Source organism: Lotus japonicus, chromosome 5, assembly GCF_012489685.1.
Source record: "Lotus japonicus ecotype B-129 chromosome 5, LjGifu_v1.2".
NCBI lineage: Eukaryota > Viridiplantae > Streptophyta > Magnoliopsida > Fabales > Fabaceae > Lotus > Lotus japonicus.
The window spans coordinates 60,910,346-60,935,119 of NC_080045.1; the positions used below are offsets into that span (position 1 = coordinate 60,910,346).

The 24,774-nt window shown below is 36.2% G+C and overlaps 5 protein-coding genes across 5 annotated transcripts; 3 read left to right on the forward strand and 2 right to left on the reverse strand.

Moving 5' to 3' along the window:
• Positions 1-1,309: 1,309 nt before the first annotated feature.
• LOC130719928 (uncharacterized) lies at positions 1,310-3,049 on the reverse strand. Its single transcript, XM_057570522.1, has 2 exons — positions 2,320-3,049; positions 1,310-2,211 (listed from the first exon to the last, which is right to left on the reverse strand). The coding sequence occupies exons 1-2, from the start codon at positions 3,047-3,049 to the stop codon at positions 1,310-1,312; spliced, it is 1,632 nt and encodes a 543-aa protein (XP_057426505.1).
• Positions 3,050-3,751: 702 nt separating this feature from the next.
• On the reverse strand, positions 3,752-4,904 carry LOC130721147 (vacuolar iron transporter homolog 2-like). Its single transcript, XM_057571888.1, has one exon. The coding sequence runs from the start codon at positions 4,813-4,815 to the stop codon at positions 4,138-4,140; it is 678 nt and encodes a 225-aa protein (XP_057427871.1). The 5' UTR covers positions 4,816-4,904; the 3' UTR covers positions 3,752-4,137.
• A 7,183-nt stretch (positions 4,905-12,087) lies between these two features.
• On the forward strand, positions 12,088-12,651 carry LOC130719929 (transcription factor VIP1-like). Its single transcript, XM_057570523.1, has one exon. It carries the CDS (start codon positions 12,088-12,090, stop codon positions 12,649-12,651), a length of 564 nt encoding a protein of 187 aa, XP_057426506.1.
• Positions 12,652-12,948: 297 nt separating this feature from the next.
• LOC130720396 (probable transcription factor PosF21) lies at positions 12,949-14,630 on the forward strand. The gene is made up of 3 exons (XM_057571034.1): positions 12,949-13,185; positions 13,754-13,838; positions 13,956-14,630. The coding sequence occupies exons 1-3, from the start codon at positions 13,000-13,002 to the stop codon at positions 14,228-14,230; spliced, it is 546 nt and encodes a 181-aa protein (XP_057427017.1). The 5' UTR covers positions 12,949-12,999; the 3' UTR covers positions 14,231-14,630.
• Positions 14,631-16,316: 1,686 nt separating this feature from the next.
• LOC130717517 (lysine-specific demethylase JMJ26-like) lies at positions 16,317-24,643 on the forward strand. The gene is made up of 13 exons (XM_057567763.1): positions 16,317-16,950; positions 17,190-17,293; positions 17,600-17,699; positions 17,784-17,922; positions 18,582-18,645; positions 18,724-19,459; positions 20,488-20,817; positions 21,215-21,691; positions 22,337-22,409; positions 22,503-22,588; positions 23,387-23,506; positions 24,002-24,060; positions 24,201-24,643. Exons 1-12 carry the CDS (start codon positions 16,510-16,512, stop codon positions 24,005-24,007), a joined length of 2,676 nt encoding a protein of 891 aa, XP_057423746.1. The 5' UTR covers positions 16,317-16,509; the 3' UTR covers positions 24,008-24,060; positions 24,201-24,643.
• The last annotated feature ends 131 nt before the right edge of the window (positions 24,644-24,774 follow it).

A 24,774-nucleotide genomic window follows, 5' to 3' on the forward strand; every position in this document is an offset into this window, starting at 1 on the left:
GATCATCTCCATACTATCAATGTCCCTAAGTTTCGGGAAAGAATCTGGCACTGGCAGCGATGTAGTAGGGAAGTTGTCTGGGGTGTAGAGCACTTTGTAATAATCTACCATCATTTTTTGAAGGTCCTGCGGGTTATAAATCCAATCACCTGCTTCATTCCTCAAGGCTTCTACTTTGTTCCTCTGTTGTCTACAAATCGTGCTTTGGTGATAAAATTTGGTGTTCTTATCTCCGAGCCTTAGCCAGTTGACTTTAGCTTGTTGGGCCCAGTATAGCTCTTCTTGGTGTAGGACGGTTTCATATTCAAGCCAGAGCCTCTTCCTTAGTTTTAGGAGATAAGGATTGATACTATGGCAGAGTTTTGTCTGAATGCCATCTAATCTGGACAGTAATTTCCTCTTGGTTCTGAAGATATCTCCAAAGATGATTTTGTTCCATTCCTGCAGACTTGTGGTACATCGTTCAATGTTATCAAGCCAAGTCCTTGTGGTACTCCAGTGCCTTTCAACCTGTGCTTGGAACTCTGGATGATTGAGCCATGCGGCAATGAACTTGAAAGGTTTGGGCCTTCTGTCTTCAACATTTAATCTGATCCACACTGCACAATGATCTGAAAAAGGAAGAGGTAGATTAGTAATAGAGGCTACAGGAAAGGCTCCCCTCCATTGATCATTTGCTACAGCTCTGTCCAGTCTCTCAAGTAGGTTCCCTCTTTGCCAAGTGAAAGGGGTACCTTTGGCTCCCAGGTCATCTAAAAGGCACAAATTCAAGCACTCTTGGAATTTATTGATGGCTGGTCTGTTTACAGGTGCACCACCTACTTTCTCAGCTTCATAAAGGACTGTATTAAAGTCCCCCACCACACACCAAGGTCCCATTACTTGTTCTTTAAAGGAAGTAAGCTCTTCCCATAATTCAAGTCTTTTCCTCTCTTGAGGGCTCGCATACACAACAGACAAGTACCATCCTCCATTTTCGTTGGGGTTTACATGGAGGTGAATGCACTGATGTTTTATTTCAATTACCTGGATAGTATAGTGGGATTGCTTCCAACAGCACCAAATCCCTCCAGAGAAGCCTACTGACTCAGATCTAGCAAAACTGTCAAATCCTGAATTAGCAAGCACTTTATCAGCTCTAGTACCACTTATTCTTGGTTCCAAGATAGCAACAAAACTCAAGTTGTAAATTCTTGTACAGTCTTTGATCATAGATGAAAAATTTCTCTTCCCAGCTCCCCTGCAATTCCAAATCATGTAATTCATTTGAAACAATAGGTTGGGTAGCAGAGCCTGCAGCTCACAGAAGCTAAAAGCTTTGAGGAGAATCCTCCTGCACTATCTCAGCACCTGAAGATCCATTGTCCTCATGGTCCATGTCCATATTGTGACTGATCTGCAGATTGGCATTGGGGTCCCCAACACCTTTCTTGAGGAGTAAGGCTTGAACGAACTTTAGTTCCTCTTTAGAGGGGGTGTGTAGGCTGCCTTGGAACTCCTCATCATTAGCTTTTCTGGCCTTGAATTCTTCCCACAGGGCAAGTTGGTGCTTCCTTACTGTTTCTAGTAAGTCATTCTCTTGTTGGGTCAATATGTGATCTGGTTTCTCCTCCTGTTGGGAAGGTGTTTTTGCTGTTGGCGTCATTTGGGCTTTTCCAGTTTCTTTCCTATGTATTTTCTCCACCATTGGGGGTGTCTTTCGGTTAGCTCCTGACCCTATGGCATTTGGGTGATTATGTCTGTTGTTTGTTTTCTGAGAGATTTTCTGGTTGCCATGGTTAGGCTTGCTGTTGTTTTTTGGTAGGTTTCCTTGGTCCACCTTACTATGGAGGTCATCACTGTTGTCTTTGGTACTCAATTCCTCTTCCAGGACCTGAAAGCGAGAGCCATTCCCTTGTTGGGAGTTTTGCTGGTTGAGAGGTCGTAGGGGCTTCCTCTTTTGACTCTTTTTTGCCATCATCCAAGGGCCAAAGCCTTTGGGGTTCTCCTTGTCTACTTCTGGTTGGGGTTTGGGTAAGGGGGTTCTGCTAGGTTGTTCTTCTTGCATCGGGTCAAGGCCAGGTCCAGTAGAGAAAACTGGAGAGTTGCCAACAGGGACTTTACTATTAATCAGGATTTCAGGGCAGCACTCACTCTTGTGGCCATACTTACCACAGTTAAAGCAAATAGAGTGCAAACCCTCGTACTCTAGGCGGTGCTCCTCCCCTAGGGCTGTGAAGTTTGGGGTTAATTCACAACTGAGGTCAATCTATACACAGATACGGGCAAATTTACCACGGGAGTGGACCGTGGTGTGGTGGTCAATCTTAAGCATTGTACCAATCATCGAGCCTAGCCGCCACAAGAAAGTGTTGTTGTACAGTTCCACAGGGAGTTTTGGTAACCTTATCCAGACAGCAATCTTCCTAGCAGCATCGTCCTCAGCTTTGAACATGGGCCGCCATCTTTGGACTAGCAAGTAGTGATCAGCTACCATCCATGGTCCTTCAAACAGAGCAAGTTTGTAATCATTTTCAGATGCAAAGCGCACCAGGAAGTAGTCATCAGCCAGGTCTATCACCTTCACATCACCTTCCTTAGCCCAAAGACGGTGGAGGCGTTGATTCATCCATTTGAAGCCAATTCGTTTTCCCAACAACTTCACTACCAGTGTGAATTTCCAAGGGCGGCACCACTGCTCATATTCCTCTAGGGAGATCGGAACCACTGGGTTCGGGTTGAAAGGTCCTCTTTCCTTCTGGGCCTCCTCAAAATCCAGTCCCCCCACCATCAGTTCTTCCCTTACCAGGTCCACAATTTCCTGGTCTGTGAAAGGAGATGAGGCAAATTCCCCTGCCATCACCTTGTCCTTGTATGAAAGCTTTTTTGGTTCTTGTATTTCACCCAGGTTGGGGTTTCCCTCGTCATCAGCTTGCATCATAGTATCCTGAAATTTCTCAGAATCTTCGTCAGAGGTGGTTCTCACTTTCTTCTTGGTGCGGTCAGTCTGTTCCTCTTCGTCACTTGGTGGCTGGCGGTACTCCCCTCCGATGGTGCTTGACGGCGCCATGGAGGAAACAAGGCGGTTGTTCGACAGGGTCAAGGGGAGAATCAGATAGGGTTTGACTCTAGAGAGAAGGCAGACTTTCTCTCTCTAACCCACCATCTTTTATTTTGGCCTTCTATATTTCATTATATATCATTACTCTATAAATACTTAGTATTTTCAATTTTAATTTTACCTCTCATTTATCACAACAAATATTTTCATAAGTCAATCAAAGTAACTTTATGAAATGACCTATTTGAGCGTTTTAAAATTATAGTTTTCTAAAAAGCTTAAGAGTGTATCTGTTTAAGATTATAAAAAAATATTATTAGCTCTTTAAAAAGATATTTTCTTTTTAGAGACTTTTATGAAAAACATAAGCTGTTTATATTTGGTTACATTAATAAAAATATTTTTTATTTTCTCTCTAATCTATCGAAATAATTTTTTTATAAGGTAATCAAAGTAGCTTATTCAAATGATTTATTCTTAGATTTTGAAAATTATTGATTATTTTAAAAATTTGAGACAAATAGCTATATAATAATAAAAAGTACTTTTTAATTTTTAAAAATAATGTTTTAAAGAAAAAATGACACAAACGCATTATAAATCAACATCTTATTTTTAAAAAAATAAAATAAACACACTCTAAATTATAGGTTTGAACTTCAGATTTTCATTTTAATTTAGTCAATTTAGATATTTTCTAAGAAAGGGAGATGTGTAAAGCTTTGCCATGCATGTATCATATCTCCACTCACTATAGGAATGGAAGACTCCAACTTTTATCATACATAAAAGATAATTACACGTATATAGAAGTTTTTGATAGATGTACTCCCATTAATGCTTATGGCCACGCCAACTTTCTTCCATTCAACCTCATCTCGATCATCTTTTCTTGTAAAAAGCAAAAACCACGGGCTTGATGAAAAATATGTGAGACAATCAACAGTGAGTCTTCAACACCACAAGAGTAGTGAAGATAATTGATTGCTTGGACTTTAGATGGACAAGTGAGATAAACCACATATAATTAGCTAGATAATGAAACATAAGGTAATTATCCAATTATTACCAAAACTCACTTCAAGGGAGCTAATTAATTAGAGCCCACTTGACCCAATCAACTTGGTTAGCCCGAAAGTTATGGCCATGGCTAACCAACCCCCAACCAAGACTCTCACACAAGACCTCAATGCCGGCGCCTTACCCAAGAATGCTCCCATACAACCGAACGCCACCAAAGCAAAACTAACCGCCACAAAAACCACTCCTAGCCTTACCTTATAGTCCTTGATAAAAGAAGCTGCAAGAAGAGGAACCATTGCACCAACTGAAAAGGCTAAAGCTGAAGCTGCTGCTGCTTGCAAAGGGTTTGGCAAGGTTTCTTTCTCTTCTTCACTATCATCTTCTTGATCCTCCTCTCTGCCATTACTGACTCTTTTCTTGTCTCTCTTTAATTGAGCAACCTCTATGTCCAATTGAGAGTACACAGACACAAACTCTCCTATGGCCATGCTGCAAGCACCTGCCACAAGCCCTGCAAATCCTGAGAGGATCATGACCTTGAGGTCTTGCTTCACCGCTCCTACACCCATCATCAAAGCTGCTGTGGAGACTAAACCATCATTGGCTCCTAAAACGGCAGCACGTAGCCATTGGGATCGTTTTGAGTAATCAAAGTCATCAGTTTCAATCTCTAGAGTTTCTTGTTGCTCAAGGTCTCCGTTTTGATGGACACATAATTTGGTTTGGTTAAGGGATGAATGATCAGATGCCATGGAAAAAGGTGAGAGAGATGACTTGAGAAATAGTTTAAGTGATGGAGGATGATGAATTAGAGGCTGTGTGAGAGAGTGTGGAGAACACACGCTACTGAAGTAGGGTATTTAAAGATGAAAAAAGGCCTATGTTTGAGGAAAAAGTGAGCAAGCCCACTGATCACTCTAACGTTTTTGTTTTGTTTTTAACAATGAAACTAGATTCAAAAACAAAAAAAACAATGAAACTTGTAGTCATAAACACAAAAGGTAGCAATGTGAGGAAATATAACTTGTTGTGGAAAAAATACAACAATTATCACGTAGTAATTAATTGTTTACAGAGAGAGAGGGGAATAATCTAACTTCGCCCCCATTTATTAAAGGAGCACTCAATAAAAACTAAAAAGAAGGGAATGATTGAGGGAGTGTATGCTTTAATTGTGACATGGATTAAAGGATAATGTGGTCAAAAGGTAGCTTTATTCTAGGTTACTAATATTGGAGTATATGCTTTAAATGTGCAATCAAGCTGTGGGTGCTTTCATTGCCTTTTAATTTTAGTACACTGAATCAGTGATTTGGTAAATTGCAGCTGTGGTAATTAAGAGAAGTTATTCTTGGTCTAATTTTGATTATACTTGACATTACATTATATTCTACATATATTAATCTCACGATGATTTCTATTTTTTTTCCTAATTTCTATTGTTAATTGGGGATTATGCGAAAGTTGATAGAGGAAATAATAACCATCATTTTCAACTAGCTTACTACTTGAACTAAGGACAGTTTTGAATTTCTAAAACAATATCCATTTTATAAAATATGTAAAAAACTAAAATAACAATCATTTTAAAATGGAGTATCCAGTAATGTATGTCACTGCTTTTATTCACAAAAAGGAGCATCACTTTTTCTAAGTTCCGTAATCAATATTATAAAGCATGTTGATCATATAATTAAAAAGCTTCTCCAACAAAAAAAATATATATAGTATCATTACATAGATATCATTGAATCCCGGAAGCAACAGAACTAAAGGATAAGGAGTGAGATGGAAAAGAAAGTAAAAGTAGTGACGGATGTGAATGAAGAATGTGATCATATATAGATCATCGAAAATATGATGTAGTATAATTGAAGGAATTATACCAAAAGCTCATGAGCATAGCATGACTCACAAAGGACAAATTAAAACGTAAACCAACATGAAATGGCTCTTTATACGGGAAAAGGAGAAAGCATATTATATATTGAGGGATCTTTAATTTGTTTCTTCCATTATAACACAGGGTCTAGTAAAGAGTTTGGGGTGCAGCTTGCCGTTCAGATGGGGTTTTGTTGTGTGCTTTTTTAGACGGGATGTTTGCAGCTGTTCCAACGTTGGAAGAAGTCGCTGGATGACAGATCGTATTTATCTAGTATTATTAGTGACTGTTTCATGTTATCTCATTTTTTTGATTATGTTGACTTGTCTTTCGTTCGTCGGGGGGCAATTCTGCTGCTGATTTCCTACCTGGTAACGCTTTCAATTATTCTGACATGGTTTGGTTGGAAGAAGTTCCGGTTGAAGTTATCGATTGGGTTCATGCTGATGTAATGACTTCTACACCCGCTTTTGCTTAATGTATTTGCAGTATCCATTCAAAAAAAAAGGTAAATTCTGTAGTACCCTGAATTTTTTTTGGGTATGGTACCCGCATGGAGTAATTTAATAGATTATTATCATGTTATTCAAGGTAAATACTACATCTTTAGATTTTACTTTACTTATCAATTAACTTTATCTTATGAAATTCATATTTTAATGAAAAATGAATGAGTGGTGGAAACAAATGATGGTGATGGAGATGCGCGTAAAATAACCATGGTTGATGGATGAACAAAAAACATAACTCGCAAATCTCACGTCCCTAAGAATGCAACGCTGCATTAATACGATATAATAAAATCAAACTTTGAATTGGTATATTGAGTCTTTATTATCGAACGAACTCATTTTGGGTACCACGCCTTAAGCTGGCTTAAGGTACCACATCAAGCGCAAAAAAAAAAAGTTTCGGAAATTGATGAAAGTTAGATATGTCCATTTGTTCTTCATGAGATGAGATTGTTTAATTTTTTTATCTCTGGCGGTGGTGCACAACCTAGCATGATTCTTCTGGAACGACGTAGCTACATTGACATGGTGGGGATATGTCTGCATAAAACACACCGAAGCTCAAGTTAATGAGATCGAATAAACTAAAAACATGAGATTTCTAGAAAAAACTTAGTTTGCATAATGAGTAATGCGTACGCAAACGAACAACTACATTTGTGTTTATATATAGGTTCGGTGTTAGTTTGTCATGTTTATCTCTCTTGAATTCTTAAGGATGGGTTGATGCCATCTTGTACCGCAGGTGGCATATATGCTTTGCATATACCCCTTCAATTAATATTGTACATGCTCACCATGTTCTCAGAGATGGAGAGTGAGGATTTAAATTTGCAGGCTGTTGACCCGCTCTCGGGCGTAGTGCCCAATCTTCGTTAGATGCCTTGGGTCAACGATTATGAAGGTGGGAGTATGCTAAGGTACTGTTGTGATTGTGTGGGTCCTTTTACGTCAAGTTTTCATCCCTATACGGCCTAGTGGCCCTCGTTGTTGGGGGCCGAGTGTTGTGAATGTTCCTGCAACCTCCACTTAACGCGAGCGGACATTGCTTGTTATGGCGGTTTGGGAGTAGATTTTGGGAAAAGTTGGGTGTTCCTACCTATGTCCCAGCAGGTTGGGAGACACTGATAGATTCATCAGACTTGATGCTTTATGACTCGGTGTTTTGAGAAATATCGAGGTTTGGCTGAGGTAAGGAGTCCTGAGTTAAGTGTGGTAGGAAGTTGACATCGTGGTTTGGCCGAGGTATATGGTGGACAGTTTTTCGAATGACGACTATCGAAACAGTAGCCCCCTAGCTTTTGTTGTCGATGAAGGTGGGGGTCGAGCTATCTAGTCTTGTGAGGGCGATGAAGATTTTAACCGACCATCAGAATAGTAGGTCCCTAGCTTTGGTCGTCGCCAAAGGTGATGGTCGAACTATCAGCTGTCGTGAGGGGGATGAAGGTTAAACCAACCACTTGAACAATAGTCATCTAGCTCTAATCGTCGCGAAGAGGCAAAGGCCGAACTATCAAGTGCTAGGATGACAATGAATATTTAAATGACCGGCAAAACGGTAAACAAACCAAGACAATTGAAAATATATGTTCACCAAGTGTACTTCATGAAAAAAAAAGCATTAAGCATAATTAGTCTCCAAACAATAAGCTTTTAACTTGGGAACATGTTTTCAGTTAATTAGTAAATTCCTTCAACAATATGCAAGAGTGATTAATAAGTACACATACACTAGTTGGTTGGAATGCATGAGTCTTAATTTCTAATCTCAAGAAATAAGATTATAAAAGTGAATGAAGAGAAATGATTTATTTAATTAGCATATGATTGACACACAAAGCTCAAATAACTCTTGCTAGCTAAGTACAAAAGACTAAATTTCAACTCCTACATTCAGAACTGATCGATTACTAGCTAGGTTTTAATTATTATATATAACTGACCATCATAATCTATATATCTTGAAGACTTGAAAAGCTGAATTAAATGTAGAATGAAAAGAGTAAGAGCTATAAAAGAATGGATTGCTGAAGAGGAAAGCACTAAGTATGCAGTGATAAAAAGGAAGAGAAGGGAATTGGATAATTTATATAATGGAACAGAGTGTGCATTCCACATGAAGACCACCATGGTCCATTTTAGAGACAGAAACCAGAGTCTACACTATTTTTGCTCTCCAACATTGTACATTGTAATTGCATTATTTGGGTCACCAACTTGTTTCATGGATGACGGGGAAAAAACCAAGAAGGTCCACAACTCTTTGTCTCACTAAAGCCCAATATACTAAAGTAAGTCCCATATAAAGGTTGTTTTAGTTACTTGAATAGTGACATCCATTAACAAATGGCGTGGTTGAGTTGAATTCCTGTCAAAGATGAGATACAAAAGCATATAGTGAAGTCTTTTTCTTTTCTTTTTTTGATTATGAAGATTTCGTTCTGACGAGCTAATATATTAATTAGGCTATTCTTTTTAGCATCTTGCTAACATCCTTGCTTAGCAAGGTAATAAGATAGTCTGTTTTTTCTCTAATAAATAACAAGATATGAAGAAATTCCTATCAAGAAGGATCAACTATGAATTATTAAGAAGAAAGCTATAAAAACCTAAAAAATAAAATAAAATGAGGTAACAATCAATCTTCTTCTTATCTTATTTATCAACAAATAGTACAATACATAGTTAAAGTTGGGTAATCAGCTAGTATATGCAGGCTCATATTCTTAGCGAATTCATCATGATGGTAATTTTCAACTGCTAATTGACTTGCTAAGCATGGGTCGTGCCTTCCTTCTCTTGGTGTGCACGTTGTTGTTCATCGCGAGACTGAGTTAAAGCTCCTTTTGTTGAAGGATTCTCTAATCATTCCTTAGTTGTTTTATTGCTGTTTCCTTTCCAAATGTAAAAAAAAAAAGTAAATTTAAGGTAATAGAAATATTTGGCTTCATAATTCTGGCTGGTAAAAAATCATTAATATATAGATGCTCATTAGAGATTGGGACTTCTACCATAGCATATTGGACATTATGTTAGTATTGAACAAAACAAGAATTAGTTCATTTTGAGAGCATCTATATTCTATTTAGTTCATTTTATAATTTTCAAAGGGGGGTTTTTATGATATTCACCCAACCTAGTGTCGGTGAAGAGTCACTCTCAATAATGATATTTATCACATGAAACTATTTGCAGAAGATGAGCGCATTCAGAATTGTCGATATCTATGCTTCAAATATGCCCATTTTTATAATCATTTTCTCCCGGCCCTTTAACATAGTTCATTTTTAAAAAACAATATCTTAGTCAAGTTATAATTTTCTTATCAATTAAAAAACTATGAAATCAATTTTTTGTGACGAAGAGATTCGTCACAAATATGTGACAGATACATCCATCACTATCTTGTGATAGATGGGTTTCTGACGTATTCCGTCACAATTTTGTGAGGGATAACTCTGTCGCTGTTTCGTGACGGATGCTTCCGTCGCTACATCTTGACGGATGCATATGTGGATATTTCCATCTCCACTTTGTGACGGATAGACGTCGCTAACTTGTGACAGAAATATTCGCAACAGATATTTCCGTCTCTGTTTGAGACAGATACTTCGATCGCTACTTTGTGACAGATACTTATCTCTACTTTGTAACGGATATTCCCGTCACTATTTTGTTACAAATATTCCGTATCTATTTTGTCTGTCGCTATTTGCGACATATATTACTAGGAATATAGAATGGATATTTTTATTAAATGAACAAAGACAAACATAAGAAGACCCAACAATAATAATTAAAACTCACTTAATTTTTGTATTAAATAAAATGCATAAACAGTAACACATAAATTTTTTTAAAATCATTGCACTTTCCAAGGATTGATACCAAGACCCCCCTACCCAACCCATATGTCCCTAGTTCTTACCGCTTGAGTTATCATTCGGGGACAACAGTAACACACACACATATATATATTTAATTATTATTTAAATATTAATTGTAAAACTTCTTATACATACAACTAAAAAATTAAGAAAAGAAGTTTATAATATAAAATTAAACTAAGTAATATTTTAATTTCTAAACAAGTATTAATAATTAAAATTAATTAATAATAAGATATTATTTAATTTTCAAAATATAAAAATATTTAAAAATTTAAAAATGTCACTATTAGGTATTTAATGAGTATTAAATGCAATATTGATGTATTATTTGAAAAAAAATCTTTAATTATAATTTTGATTTATTATGAGTTTAATTTTGATGCAATGACAATGTAAAGTTCTTTTACACCGTCAACAAATCGGATTTTAAATATTTGTCATGTTAGCCAATTTAGTTAAATAAAAAATCATCTCTCCCGCATTCACGAAATTTTACTGATTGACGGTGTAAAAAAAATTTGCACTGTTAGTGCATGAAACCTTTTCTCATATATTATATATTTGTGAAGAATTATATACTTCAACAATTAAAATTATAATAGAGGACCAAAATTATAAACAACACTAAATAAATTTAAATCTACTAAATAATATTTTAGACTATTAAAGTTATAAATTCTTATAATTTTAAAAGTAAAACTTACTTTAATTTAATGTTGATACAAAGTATAAAAAAAAGTTATTAAGACTTATTTGATGATATTTTTTTTGATAGAATTTATTTGATGATATTAAAAATTTATTACTTGATTAAAAACATTTCATATTCACTTAATTATTTTTTATAGTATTAAATATATAATATATCCACACAGTACATTTTGGGGGAGAGATGAAGAGTCTTAACTATGACTGAATCCTGAATCTGGCGACATCTAATTAAAGGATGACTGGGCACGAGATGTTTATACCAAAAAATAATAATATATTAAATTATTAAAATTACTTAAATGTTAGTTATTAAATATGAAAATTATAAAACTTTAGTAATATTAACTATTTATCAAAATGTCTCAATACAGTTAATTTTATTTTATTATATTCTCTTAATATTTATATATATTTTTTGGTTTAGGAAGAGTTAATATTTATTTATTTACTCAAACTAAATAGTAATTTTTTTGTTTCTCATTTACTCCTTTATCCCTATTTAAATGTCCCATTTATTAATTTTCTATGATAAAGAAAAGTAGTAGTGATTACTAACAATAAATTTCTAAAAACATTTATTAACTTTCATAAATTATCGATGAATTTCTCTATTTAAATTAAAATAAATTCATAATCACACTATCTCTTCCATATTAAGTACCAGGGTAAGTTTGAAAAAAAAATATTAAATGCTATTATAAATTGACTTATATTTTGAGACAAAAGCTCTTAAAAAATTACTTAATAAATGAAGAGATGGATTAGTACTATTTTTTGAGTCAATATCTAATTAATAAGTTAAAAATAATTAATGTTCTTCTTAGACTTTTCAATATGAAACAATTACTATTTTCTAAAAATAATTAAGAATGAAAAGGAGTTTCAAGTTCATTTAATAACACTCCCAACGGGTAGTACTTACATGTTAAGCCTAAGCATCAACCATTACGGTGTTCTACCTCAGGTTTCACCACTAAACCAAAACTTCTACTTAGAGAATTAAAAAAAAATTAACTAATATTTTTGCTAATGGATCCATACTTCACCGGAGCTCCCCTAGAAACGGTGGAGGAGGAGGAGTCGAAGTTGGAGCTGAGGTCCCACCACCGGAGGGCCTTCTCCGACTTCCCATTCGATCTCGCCGGAAGCTTTGATGATGATGACATGCTATTTGATCCTTCGGATTTCATCAACACTGATTTCACATTTCCAACGCCGCCTCCTTCGCCGCGGCTGCCAGATATCGTTGAAGCCGTAGTTGGTTCGGATGAAACAGGGAGGCTGGACGGCTCCGGTACGAGTTCCGGGATGTTGGTGCCACTAGCTAGGAGCTTGACCGTCAAATCCAATGATCTGATTGGAGCAACTGACGGCGGGGAGGGTAGTGGTGGTAAAAAAAAGGCCAAGCGCCGTCACAGGCATAGCTTTTCCATTGATGGGTCCTCGACGTTAATGTCATTTCAGGGTGTGCCATCGCATTTGATAAAGAGGGCCATGCCCCCTGATCAACTTGCAGAACTTGAAAGGGTTGATCCCGTGAGAGCTAGGAGGTTGATAAAACATTTTATTTTATTATGTTTTTCAAATAACTGATTTTGAAAGCTTAAAAGTGATTCGAATATGAAATAAACACACACATGCATGTTCAAAACTCTAAGAAGATAAGCAAAAATTGAATGAATTTCATCATGAGTGAATGGTCAAATTGGTCAGGAGCAGAGGTCAAATTGAGTGAAATGCCATCAAATTAGTTCTACAACAATTAACTTGATCGGCGTTTTATTTCATCACATGGATTTTACACAATTAAAGACTGAGGGACCAACTTGATAACATTCACTAATTTAATTATGCTTAGGATGCTCTATCATGGATGTTTATTTTGAGTTTTGAAGAATGAAATAAAATGGGTTGGTTTGGATTGTGGGAAATTAGGGATTGATGAAGTTTTGGGGTGTGAAGTTTGATGGAATTGTTGTTGGTGTTAATTGTAGGATTGTTGCTAATAGGGAATCTGCTGCTAGATCGAAGGAGAGGAAAAATCGTTATGTAAGTGAGATGGAAAAGAAGCTGCAAGATCTTCAGATGCAATCAGCCAACCTCTCTCAACGTCTTCTCATCCTAAAGGTGCGTGCTTTCCATTTACCACACTTTTCTTTTTGAAGTTTCCATTTACCACACTTGAAAATACACATAAACTCATTAATTTGAAAGTTGTGTCCTATTATTTTAAATTGATTCGGGATTAGGATTACCATGAAGTTTCCAGGAATTTTTGGGCCAAGTTGAAATGTTTCTAAATTGAATTGAGCTACAAATTTATTAGTACAACCCTCCATAGGAGAGTGTGAGGACTGAGGAGAGAAGCAAAGAGAGAGGATGAAGGGAGAGAGAGAGGAGAGGAGAGCTTTGGTGTTAGCCCTGTCCCAACCCACTTAACAAGTGAGCTGTTTGGGCCGAGATGGGGCTTGGTGGGCTGACCAGGCCCATGGACAAATTTGATAACTCTACTTGAACGTGTGTTTATGTTTGTACTAAGTTATTTATTTATCTTCCCATGGTGTCATCTTTAATATATAAAGGTTGGCAAATCCATTTTTGTCTTTTTTATGTGTTTATATATTCAATTTATGCACTCATATAATAAGAACAATAATAAGCAAAAACAATCATATTAATATCTCATACAATGCAGAAAGACACTGTAGATTTGACTACTTTGCAAGAGCAGCTCAAGACGAACTTACAGAACATGGGACAACAATCTCAAATTCAATTTGGTATGCATGGTTTCATACATTACTCTGGTTTAATCACTTCAAAATTACTCTCGTGCTATTTTACAAATTAATGTAGTTATTAAAAAATTATCATGGATACACTCATGTGAATTGCAGATCTGGACCAAACGATAAAGGAAGAATTGAATTTCCTTAGGAAGCAAACTCTCCAAAATGCTGCTGTCATTGCTAATCATTCTTCTGATGGAGTAGGTATGCATCAGGTTCCTAATCCCCCACCGCAGCTGCAGACCCCTCAGCAACCACCACAGCTTTTCCCGCTGCCGCCGCCACCTCCTCTTCCTCCATCTGGTCAAGATTTCAGTGGTCATTTTGGTTATAGAGGATATCTACAATCACAGGAACTAGCTGGCAATAGCAACGGAAAATGATTGGTAATGGAGGATATCTAATCATCACAAGTACTGCCATCTATACATACATGCATTATGCCTATATGTGTAATGGGTGCATGAGGCTTGTGAATGATATCAATGTGCAGTTTAGTGTTGTTGGTGGTGGTTTTCTTGTTAGTTGTTGTTCAATTTTAGACTGCAAGCCTGCGACTATAGCATATTAATCTCATGCATTTTCGGCATTTCTATGTTGAAACAATACTATGTTTTTCTATGTTGAAACCAGACTATGTTTTATATATGTTCTAATCTTGGATGGAAACTTTCTCAGATGAAGATGTAGGAGGACAAATTTATGATAATACATTGGGTGGGTAGCTATAAACAATCGTGTGTAGTTCTTGCAATGTAGCAGTAGCAGCACCCTTCTTCGGTCAGGTTAATTTTGTGTACAACCTGCAGAGTTAGCAATCATCGCTTGGTTCAAATTTAAGCTCCAAACCATGTTAAGACCATTTTTTTAATGAAAATTGAAGTAATTTTTATTATAAAAATCATAATTAATTTTTAATTTTAGGAATTAAAGCAAACATAGTTTTGTTGACCGAATTCAGTGAAAATTCACCTGTGAGCAAAATTGGGTTACATCCTTCTGATAATACGCCAGAAGTTCGGGTAAAAGAGAGTAGGTAAACCATTTATCTCAAGAGCTTTTGTCAAATATGCATGTTTAAATATAGTGGCGGATTGGCTTGCTCGAGCGAGTTCAGGATACTAGTATCCGGGTCTTTCAGCTTTGGCATGCCTCATGATAAAGTTGTAAACCCAAAAGCTAATAGAAGCCATAGCAAAGAGTAAAGGTTTACATTGTAAAAAGTTAATTGAACATTACAAAGACACTGATACTTATACACAAGACTAACTCTTCTAACTAACTAGGAAGTATTTGAAGATTTAGTCCTTGCACTCTAGCTATATTCTAATATCCCCGCAAGCTTGGAAGTGGTTAATATTAACACTACCAAGCTTGAGAACATAACTATCCAATACACAACAGAGCTGAAATACAAGGAACAAAAGTACTAAAAAAAAAAACACTACACAGCTGGAAGTAGCAGAGAACTATTGTGATCGCAGCACAAGTAACAATGAGTATGACGAGTTTATGTACCAAGGCTGCTCTGGTATCTGCCAGGGGATTTTGCTTGTCTCCACAAGATCCTAGATCACCTTTTTTTTAAAATCAATGTGACCACCAACAAACACAAGTGGAACTGAGATGCCAAATCATAAGAAAACAAGGAATGTAAAAAAAAAGGGTAATGATATATACACACCTCTATTTTTATACACTTCATTTTCACCTATTTTTATTTCTATCTCTCTTCTCTTATCATCTATCACATCTTATACTTTCTCACTCTTACTTTTTCTTTTCTTCCTATCTCTCTCTTCCTCCACCTTATTCCACCTCATTTTGAGGTGTGGATAAATAATTATTGAAAAAAAAAGAGTGCTCAATCTCATTCATATAGTAAAAGGAGTAGATCAAATCTTAAAGTGCTCAAAGAAAATTTCCTTAGATTAAAGAGGTAACAACCTCATTACCCACCGCCTATCAGGAAGAAAAATATTCTGAAAATAACAGATAAACCTTAGAAATATCATTCTTCTCCTAAAAAAATCAGACATTATCATCCACAATGTTTTCAATTAAACTATCAAGCATAGACTCTGACACGAACATACCTATTTTTTTTCCTAATTTCGCAACGAAAATTAAATGAGAGGATAAAATAGTAATTACATATCATACCTATTTATCTTTTTTTCAACTTTTTTTTCGTAAAATGAAAATACAATTAAAACACTATGAATTTAACCACAAGCGGTGAATGTGCATTTCCTTAAGGGATTTCGCCTAGGCTTCTGGCCCGGATTCGATCCCCTTTGAGGTAAGAAATAATACCTATTTGGCTAGAGATATCCCGAATCAGATTAGTCATGTGATGTCTCTTTCACCGTGGAGACAAATGACGAAAGGAAAAAAAAGAAAATAAAATTTTTCTATTATATTTTATTGTCCTTCCCTCTTCTTTGATCATATTTCCTTTCTTCTCACTTCAAGAGAGAGCTAGTCCAAATGCTGCTGGGTGGTGTATAGTAACTAGGGCTTTGATTTAGCATTTCATTTTCCTCTGAACTCACTCACTCACTCTTTTTCTATTCAGATTCTCACTTCGTTCTCTGTTTTTTTCTTACTCATACGAAAACATACAAAACCTCCCTTCTTTGTCTGTTTTCAAACCTTCTACATGGCTCGCGGTCGGAAGAAGCAGCAGCAACAAACACAAGCTTTGGCTGACAATGGAGGCACCAAAACGACCAATGTTGTTGGTGGGGTACGAGGAGGAAGAGGGTCTTCTTCTGCTTCTGCTTTTGCTTCAATTCAAGTTGCTGTGAGAAAGAAGCGTGGCCGAAAGAGTAATGCGGAAAAGGAAGCAAATGGTGGGGGTGTTATGGAGCAGAAACGTAGTAGTAGAGCAAAACGGAAGACCCTTTTGATAGATGATGAAGAAGGAGAAGAAAATGGTAGGGGACTCAAGAAACGAGGTCGTAAGAGACAGAGAATGACAGAAACTTTTGTAGAGGGGTCAAGTGGAAATCAGAGAGGTTCAAGGGAGCGTAGAGCTTCAGTTAGCGAGGGAAAGACAGAAACTTCTGCTTTCGGGGTTCAGGATAAGAGAGATCCTAAGGTGACACCATCTCTATGCTCATTCATTGTTTTTTTTTTGTAGATAGTTAGTGTGTGTTTTGATTTATGTTGAACTTCAACACTTTAAAATCCTGTTTTTCCATTTCTGTGTTGGGATATGTGAAATCATGTTTGTGTTGAGATGCACTTAAATGTTCTGGGTTTGGTTATACATGTGATATGGATGTGATTATGATGTAGCTTGTAATTGTGGTGATGATATTGTTTCTCAATTGACAGGAGTCCTTAATGTGCCATCAATGTCAGAGAAATGATAAAGGCCCGGTTGTAAGATGCACGAATTGTAAACGGAAAAGATTTTGCTTAGTCTGTTTGAAACACTGGTATAACTTTCTTTAACCTCTCTTTCACTTTGTTTATTTTTCTTCCTGCATGCCAGTTATCTTGTTATCGAATATAGCTTGTTCAGTTGGGTGGCAATCATGAGGTCTAAATGATATGGGGAATTCATGAGATTACAAATGCTATAATTAAGCTGCTACTGTTTCTTATAAAATATGGGGCTAATTCATAATTTAGAGAAATTATTGCAAGATATTTGTGCTGAAATGTTATTTAAGATTACAAGTTTGAAGGATCTTCTTCATCAATGTTGTCAGTCCTTGATATTTTTGTGGTGTCTTGTTAAGGTATCCTCACTTGAAAGAGGATGATATTGCTAAGGCATGTCCTGTGTGCTGTGGTAATTGCAATTGCAAAGCATGCTTGCAATCTGGTGATCTTCTTAAAGTCAGTTCTCCCTCCCTTCTAGATTAAGTGGTCTTGTGATTTTCTGCATTCTAAATATGAATTAGATCATTTTTTTTACTCTAGAGACTGAAGGTAAAAAGAAATACTGATGAAGGCAAGGAGGTTGAGCTCTATAAGTATTTGCTGAAGCATCTTCTTCCGTATTTAAGACAGTTGGATGAAGAACAAATGATGGAGAAAGAGATAGAAGCTAAGAGACAAGGTATTTTTTCATTGATAAGTCTTAGAGGAGGTTTTTAATGTACGGGTTCATGTTGCTCTGTAAATAAGTGAAAATGATGCTGATGCATAATTTGATTTGATTAGTGCATCTTGTTCCAGTACCCATTATGCTACAAATAAGAAAAAACATTGTTTTTAGAGATTGGTGGATATGCTCTGTCAATTGGATGCATGTGTATAAGAAGTTTACACTGACAATGCATCAACAAATTTCTCTTGTTTTTAAGTGGGGCCATGAATCTCTTTGCATCCTGAATGATGACTGCAAAAGTGAAAGAATTGCCTGTTTTATAAGCTTTGGTAAACTATTGGCTTTTTAACAGCATGACTGTTGCTACTTGCAACCATTTCTTCTAGTTTTTTATTACCCTCTTATTGATGTGGTTTGCTTTGCTAATGTTTTGTGGGTTTCGTCGATTCTTTTTCTTATAACAATTTCTCTCTCTCTGTCTCTCTCCGTCTCTCTTGTTGGGTTTTGGATTACTTACCTACTTGCTATACTCCTTTATACAGTTTTTTATTGCATGCATGATTGCAGCATAGGTTGAGTTTGTATCTCATCTAATGCCTCAGTCAGAGTTCAGCTCTAGTTCCATATCTTTTTCATGGTTTAATTTGCTTTTGGGCTGTGCACTACAGGGCTCTCACTCTCGGAGCTAAAAATAAAAGAGGCAGATCACTATGAAGGAGATCGTGTGTATTGGTTGGGACTTATCTGATTTCTTATTGGTTTTTCAGTATCCTTATATTATTGAGTTATTGATTTAACACTCTTTTGCAGTGAAAACTGTAAAACGTCAATATTTGGTTATCACAGAAGCTGTGCGAAATGCTCTTTTGACCTTTGTCTTATCTGCTGCCGTGAGCTTCGTAGTGGGCGGCTTCTTGGTGGTGCAGATCCAGTTGAGTTGAAGTTTGTCTCCCGAGGTCGTGGTTATTTGCATGGTGCAAGAGAAGATAACAGCATAGTAAAAAATACATCACATGCAAATGCTGATGCTGAGATTCGTCAATGGTCAATGTCTGGGTGGCGTGCTGATAGTGATGGTAACATTCCATGTCCAAAAGTCAATAATGAGAGTAGCCATGGTTTTCTTGAACTGAGAAGCATATGTACTCCGGATTTCATCTCTGAGTTACTATCTAAAGCTGAAAAACTAGCAGAAGCATATAAGCTTGAAGATGCTGTTGAGACTCTGAATAATTGCTGTTCTTGTTTGAAGCCTGATAGAAATACCAACGATGATAGATATATTAATATGAGGAAGGCAGCTTCTCGTGAAGATTCCAGTGACAACTATTTATACTCTCCCAGGGCTGTAGATCTAGGGCACGATGATTTAAGACATTTTCAATGGCATTGGAGCAAAGGCGAGCCTGCAATAGTAAGCAATGTTCTTGAATGCACGTCAGGTTTAAGCTGGGAACCTCTTGTCATGTGGCGCGCATTACGTCAAGTGTCCAAGCATGATAAACATTTGGATGTGGAGGCTATTGATTGTTTAGATTGGTGTGAGGTTCGATCAATTTCTCAATCTTGAACTTGGAGAGGTTTTTCTGAAAATGCAATTGTTCACTCCTTTATTCTCATGAAGCTTGTTTCTACTTTAATGTCTTTTTGTACTTGAACTACTTTGCTTTAAAGTGGCATTTAGGTAATAAATTAATTTTTTTTGCATCTTTTTTTATTTTAGACTACAACCTTTGGGGAGTACTGAAGAGAGTACAAACTTTTGGGGGATAGTTCCCCTATAAGAAACAGTTTCCAGATTTTCTGTTTTCTGCTTTATAAACTGATACCAATTTTTGGATAGATATGCTACTGGTCAACACTCAACAGACAGAATACATTAACTTGGTGTTATATGCTGTCCCGGGTGCTTGTTATATGCTGTCTCTCTCAGTACTGTCTACAAATATGAATATTGGATAGCATACTGATTCTTATTATTATTATTGTTGTTATTGTTATCTTCCTCTTTTACCTGAATTTCACTCTGTCTACTCACCTAATCTTTCAACATTTTCTCAGTTTAGTGTTGTAGGTCAGTTTTTTTCCCTCCTTTTTCTGGTTCCATTTCATATTTTCAGTTTTAATTTACATATCTCTCCCATCTTGTATTAAGTTTGTTTCTTGTGTTAAAAGTTTTACATAGGAAACAATGAAATAAATAGTTGTTTTCAGTTCTCACTCTTTCTTGTGCAAAATTTAAAAAATAGGAAACAAACTAGTATCAAGGTGGCAGTTTTGTAATTTAGAACTGTAATCAGGAATGGAAATATAATATGTAACAAACCAAACAGGCCTTTCATCACCAAGATTCAGTTTTTCTTTTGCTATATTTGCTTGTTACTTGGGCAATGGGCATAGTCACCTGGCTCATGTTAGGTAAAACGCAATGCTTTTTGTTTTCTCATTGAAAACATTATCCTTCCCAGTTTCTCTTTTGTTGCCCATTCTATAATCAGAGTAGAGTAAATCATATCTACTAATTTTTTAATGATATTTCAGCATTTTTTTATTTGAGTTGTTGAATTATTGCAGGAACCGATCAATATCCACCACTTCTTTACTGGGTATACGGAGGATCGTGAGGATTGGTGTGGTTGGCCTAAAATATTGAAATTAAAAGATTGGCCCCCTTCTAATTTATTTGAGGAACGTTTACCTCGTCATTGTGCAGAATTCATATCATCCTTGCCCTTTAAACAATATACATGTCCGTACAAAGGTTCTCTTAACCTTGCTGTGAAGTTGCCTTGGGGCTGTCTAAAGCCAGACATGGGTCCAAAATCATATATTGCTTATGGATTTGCTCAAGAGCTTGGGCGTGGTGATTCTGTGACTAAGCTTCATTGTGATATGTCTGATGCTGTATGCTTCATTTCTTTAATTGATTTTTTTGTTATTTTTTAGTGACTGTATCGTTAGCTATGACATTTGTCTACTCTATTTATTACGTGACAATTGTGGTTTCATGCCCATGTGGTATTATTTTGTTCAATGTGTTGCCCTGGGTGTTTTAGTAAATGATAATTCCTAAACTTAATTTTTATGATTGTGGTATCATCACACTATTTAAAGTATTTGAAATGAATGGGGCCTTTCAACTAGAGAAAGTTGTAATCAGCTAATACTTCCATCAGTTACATGGTTTTTCCTGATCAGATATTTGTGTGCACTTTCGACTTATTGCTCTGCGTGGGTTTGAGTGTGTACTCTTGAATGAGGAAAATATGATATATATATTTCTCTTATCTCCCTTTTCTAGGTGTATGTGTTGTGTCACACTGCTGAAGTGAAATGGAAACCTAAGACAATTACTGCTATTGCAAATTTGATGCCACGCCACCTTGAGCAAGACAAAAGGGAGCAGCTACTTGGAGATAGTCAGGATGGAGAAAGTAATGTTGACAAGCCTGATAGTTCATCTTCTACCAAAAATTCCTTGGACAAGCAAATTAGTGTTCAGGTCATGGAAAATGGAAGTGGACTGTGTGATGTGAAAGTGAGTGGTCATTCTTATCCACACCCTAGTATTAATGAAGGTTATCTTTCATGTGGGTCAGAACTCAAAGAGGTTGGGAAAGTGACAATGAAAGAAGAAAATGGTATATTGATTGAGGGGGATGCTTTAGAAGGTGCTCTTTGGGATATATTTAGGAGAAAGGATGTACCTAAGTTGCAGGAGTATCTAAAAAAGCATTTCAGAGAGTTCAGGCATGTCCATTGCAGTCCTTTAATGAAGGTAAAATTAGTAAGATAATTTTCCTTTAAATATCTGGGACGCTTCTTGTTAACTTAAGTCATAAATAAAGCTTGGTTCCTACTGAGTGGTTTTACTTGTGGGAGCATACTTATAACTTTTCCTGTATTTGTAATTATGGAGGTCTGCACACTGATCAAATTGATTTTATCCCATGTTTCTTCTAATAAAGGATTATGAAATATATGTCACAGGATTTGGCACAGGTTCAAGCTGGTAGTAAATATCTATGCATTGTTAATTATGAAGATGGAAAAATGATATCTGTTCAATCAATTGTGTGTCTTATCATGAGTAAGGAAATATATTCATGTTATCAGCCATTTTGAAACACACGAAATATTGTCTGAGCCTCTGAGGCAAGTTTGTCAATGGACCTTTCATTTAGGTAAAGATGCTTCCATTTAATAATCAAAGAGTTGGGAACTGTATAATTGATGTAGTTACCTGTTGAAAGTAAATCATTGGTTGATTAAATAAATACAATTTATTTCTCTGGGTTTGACATTTTTGAAGTGTACTTTGGGGTCAATATCTACTCCATATTGAGAACTGTTCTGTTCAGTTGTTGCTGACTCATTATGCATCTATGTTTTTACCTGAATGGCATATTGTTTTGTGATGTAGGTTATTCATCCCATCCATGATCAGGTCTTTTATCTGACTGTGGAGCATAAGAGGAAGCTTAAGGAGGAGTATGGTTAGTACTTTTTGTAAATTTTATACTTTGTTTGGGGAGGTGTCATTTGATCAACTGACCTGTACCTAATGACTGTTCTGTTATATCCTGTAGGAATTGAGCCCTGGACTTTTGTCCAGAAGCTAGGAGATTCTGTTTTTATTCCAGCTGGTTGTCCTTACCAAGTCAGAAATCTGAAGGTAAAGACACGTTAACATGCATTGTGAATTTCATTCATCTTTATTGGAGGTGTGATTTTTCTTGCTTTCTGAGTAAGTGTAAGTGCGTTATGTTCTATTGTATTAGGTAAGTTGATTTGGACACAGTATCCTGGCCCAATATCTTAAATTCAGTGTATTTGGTCTAGCGCCCTGTGTGGTTTTTATTGTTTACTAACCTGTGTTCGTGCTAACTCCAAAGAAGGGGTTGATGTCAGCTTCAGAATATGAAGAGGATTAAGACCAATGTGAACACACTAATATTGATCGGAGATTCTGAGTCTTTTTCCTGCTACCATCAATATATTGACATCCTCAGTAAACCAGACTCATGGTCATGCTTTTTTGCTCGAAGTGACAAACTAAGGGTGGTGGATAAGTCCTCACTTAGTCACCCACCTTAGGTTTGAGGGAGGAATATTAGAATTTGCACTTGAGTTTGTGTAATTGTGTTGTCTCTCTACTCTTTGAATTGTGCAAATGAATGTTTGAGCTGTGTGTCATGTACGGAAATTAGTGTACTAGATCAATGTAACTGATTATGTTACTCTGCAGAATGTTAGCCTTCTAACTCTTAAGGTAGTTTTGGCTTAGCAGTCAGGTGCTGCTCCATGGTCTGATACAATAATGAAAATAACTTTTTCTCCCAAAATCAGACTGAATATTCTCTCTTCTCGTGGAAGTTTTCTCACACTTTCCATGGCTTGATTGCTTTTATTATAAGTAATGGTTGAAGTGTTTTCCATGCAAGTGTCAATGATGTGCATCTTCCTTTTGCAGTCATGCATCAGCGTTGCACTTGATTTTGTCTCTCCTGAGAGTGTTGGTGAGTGCTTCCGTTTGACTGAAGAGTTCCGCAGGCTTCCGGTAAATCACGGGTCAGTCGAGGACAAATACGAGGTATGGCAGACTGCTTTATTGTTTTGTGATATAGCACCTCTTATTTTGATGATAATTTTGTTCAACTGTTTGTTAGATTTCAATTATAACTTAATAGCAGCTCTAGGATCTGAACTAGTCTGACTATAATTATTGGGGCTTTCAGTTAGGTTGATTGTTAGCTCCATTGAATGACATATGTCCTGTTCCCCAACATTGTTGAACTGAACCTCTCTTAGCGTCTAGACTACAAGATGATGAACAATTCACTTTAGTAATTGTGATAACTTTTTTAATCACTGAAGAATGGATGGAAAAGAAACACAATGTTTCAGCAATTTGTAGGGTGTAGATACATAATTAATTGGTTCTATATTGAAAAAAATTACTAAAACCTCTAATCATTTCAATTTGAGGCTTTGATTGTAAAACCTTTTTCTATGACCAAGTTAACCATTGTTCTGTTTTGTCATGTCAATTGAATTTTTTTCCTGATTGTTGCTTCTTTTGAAACAGGTGTAGAAAATGACTGTGCATGCTGTGGTTGATGTGGTCAAAAACTTGGAGAATGCAAGGTTAGTGATTGCAGACTTCAGGCTCTGAGTATAATTGCATTTGTTAAATGCATTCTTCATTTTCCTACAGAAGGCATTGTTGAATTATGTCTTATATACACACATTTAAGATTTGCCTTTATTTTATGTGTATCTTACAGGTCTAGAGAAACCAAGGTTCCATCTTAAGTGTATTTGTGATGACAGTATGAATATTCCCACAGGATGTGCAAAATTGAGTTGCTTATGTAGGTTTCGGTGATCTTGGGTTCCATGAATCATGATTCTTAGGAAGACTCCATATTTTGTTCTCTAGCACACCTTGATGAGGTCTTTTGAAACACCATATATTAACTTGTGATGGTGTACATATAAATATAACACCCTGTATATATAACTAGGGTGCTTAGGCTGATTCAAGTTTACAGTCAGATGCTGTTATGAGCATTGTACTTTTGGAACTTGTGATTGGATAGATCATGAAATTCTATGTTGCAGTACGTTGGCAAAATATTAGCTTTGCTGATTTGATGTCATGTAATCATGTTATTTGTTAACACTTTCCGCCTAGTATGAGAATAGTACTAAACTGTTGGTTCTTTCATCCTCCTGTTAGTTTGTTGTTTTCAAAAACTTTGTACATAGCAATGACGGGTGTTTTGTTGCCAACTTTTTGCTGCTGTAAAAAATGTGAAACACTGAGAGCAACCGGTCTGGAACGACCATTAAACTGGA

Bases quoted from the DNA above. Each gene is read 5' to 3' on its own strand.
- LOC130721147 (XM_057571888.1), bottom strand. From the start codon at position 4,815: ATGGCATCTGATCATTCATCCCTTAACCAAACCAAATTATGTGTCCAT.
- LOC130720396 (XM_057571034.1), top strand. From the start codon at position 13,000: ATGAAGTTTTGGGGTGTGAAGTTTGATGGAATTGTTGTTGGTGTTAAT. The intron at 13,186-13,753 runs GTGCGTGCTTTC...CATACAATGCAG, and splicing joins AACGTCTTCTCATCCTAAAG to AAAGACACTGTAGATTTGAC. The intron at 13,839-13,955 runs GTATGCATGGTT...TGTGAATTGCAG, and splicing joins ACAATCTCAAATTCAATTTG to ATCTGGACCAAACGATAAAG.
- LOC130717517 (XM_057567763.1), top strand. From the start codon at position 16,510: ATGGCTCGCGGTCGGAAGAAGCAGCAGCAACAAACACAAGCTTTGGCT. The intron at 17,294-17,599 runs GTATAACTTTCT...TGTCTTGTTAAG, and splicing joins TTAGTCTGTTTGAAACACTG to GTATCCTCACTTGAAAGAGG. The intron at 20,818-21,214 runs GTATGCTTCATT...TCCCTTTTCTAG, and splicing joins ATTGTGATATGTCTGATGCT to GTGTATGTGTTGTGTCACAC.
- LOC130719929 (XM_057570523.1), top strand. From the start codon at position 12,088: ATGGATCCATACTTCACCGGAGCTCCCCTAGAAACGGTGGAGGAGGAG.
- LOC130719928 (XM_057570522.1), bottom strand. From the start codon at position 3,049: ATGGCGCCGTCAAGCACCATCGGAGGGGAGTACCGCCAGCCACCAAGT. The intron at 2,212-2,319 runs GTACAATGCTTA...CAAACTTCACAG, and splicing joins GCGGCTAGGCTCGATGATTG to CCCTAGGGGAGGAGCACCGC.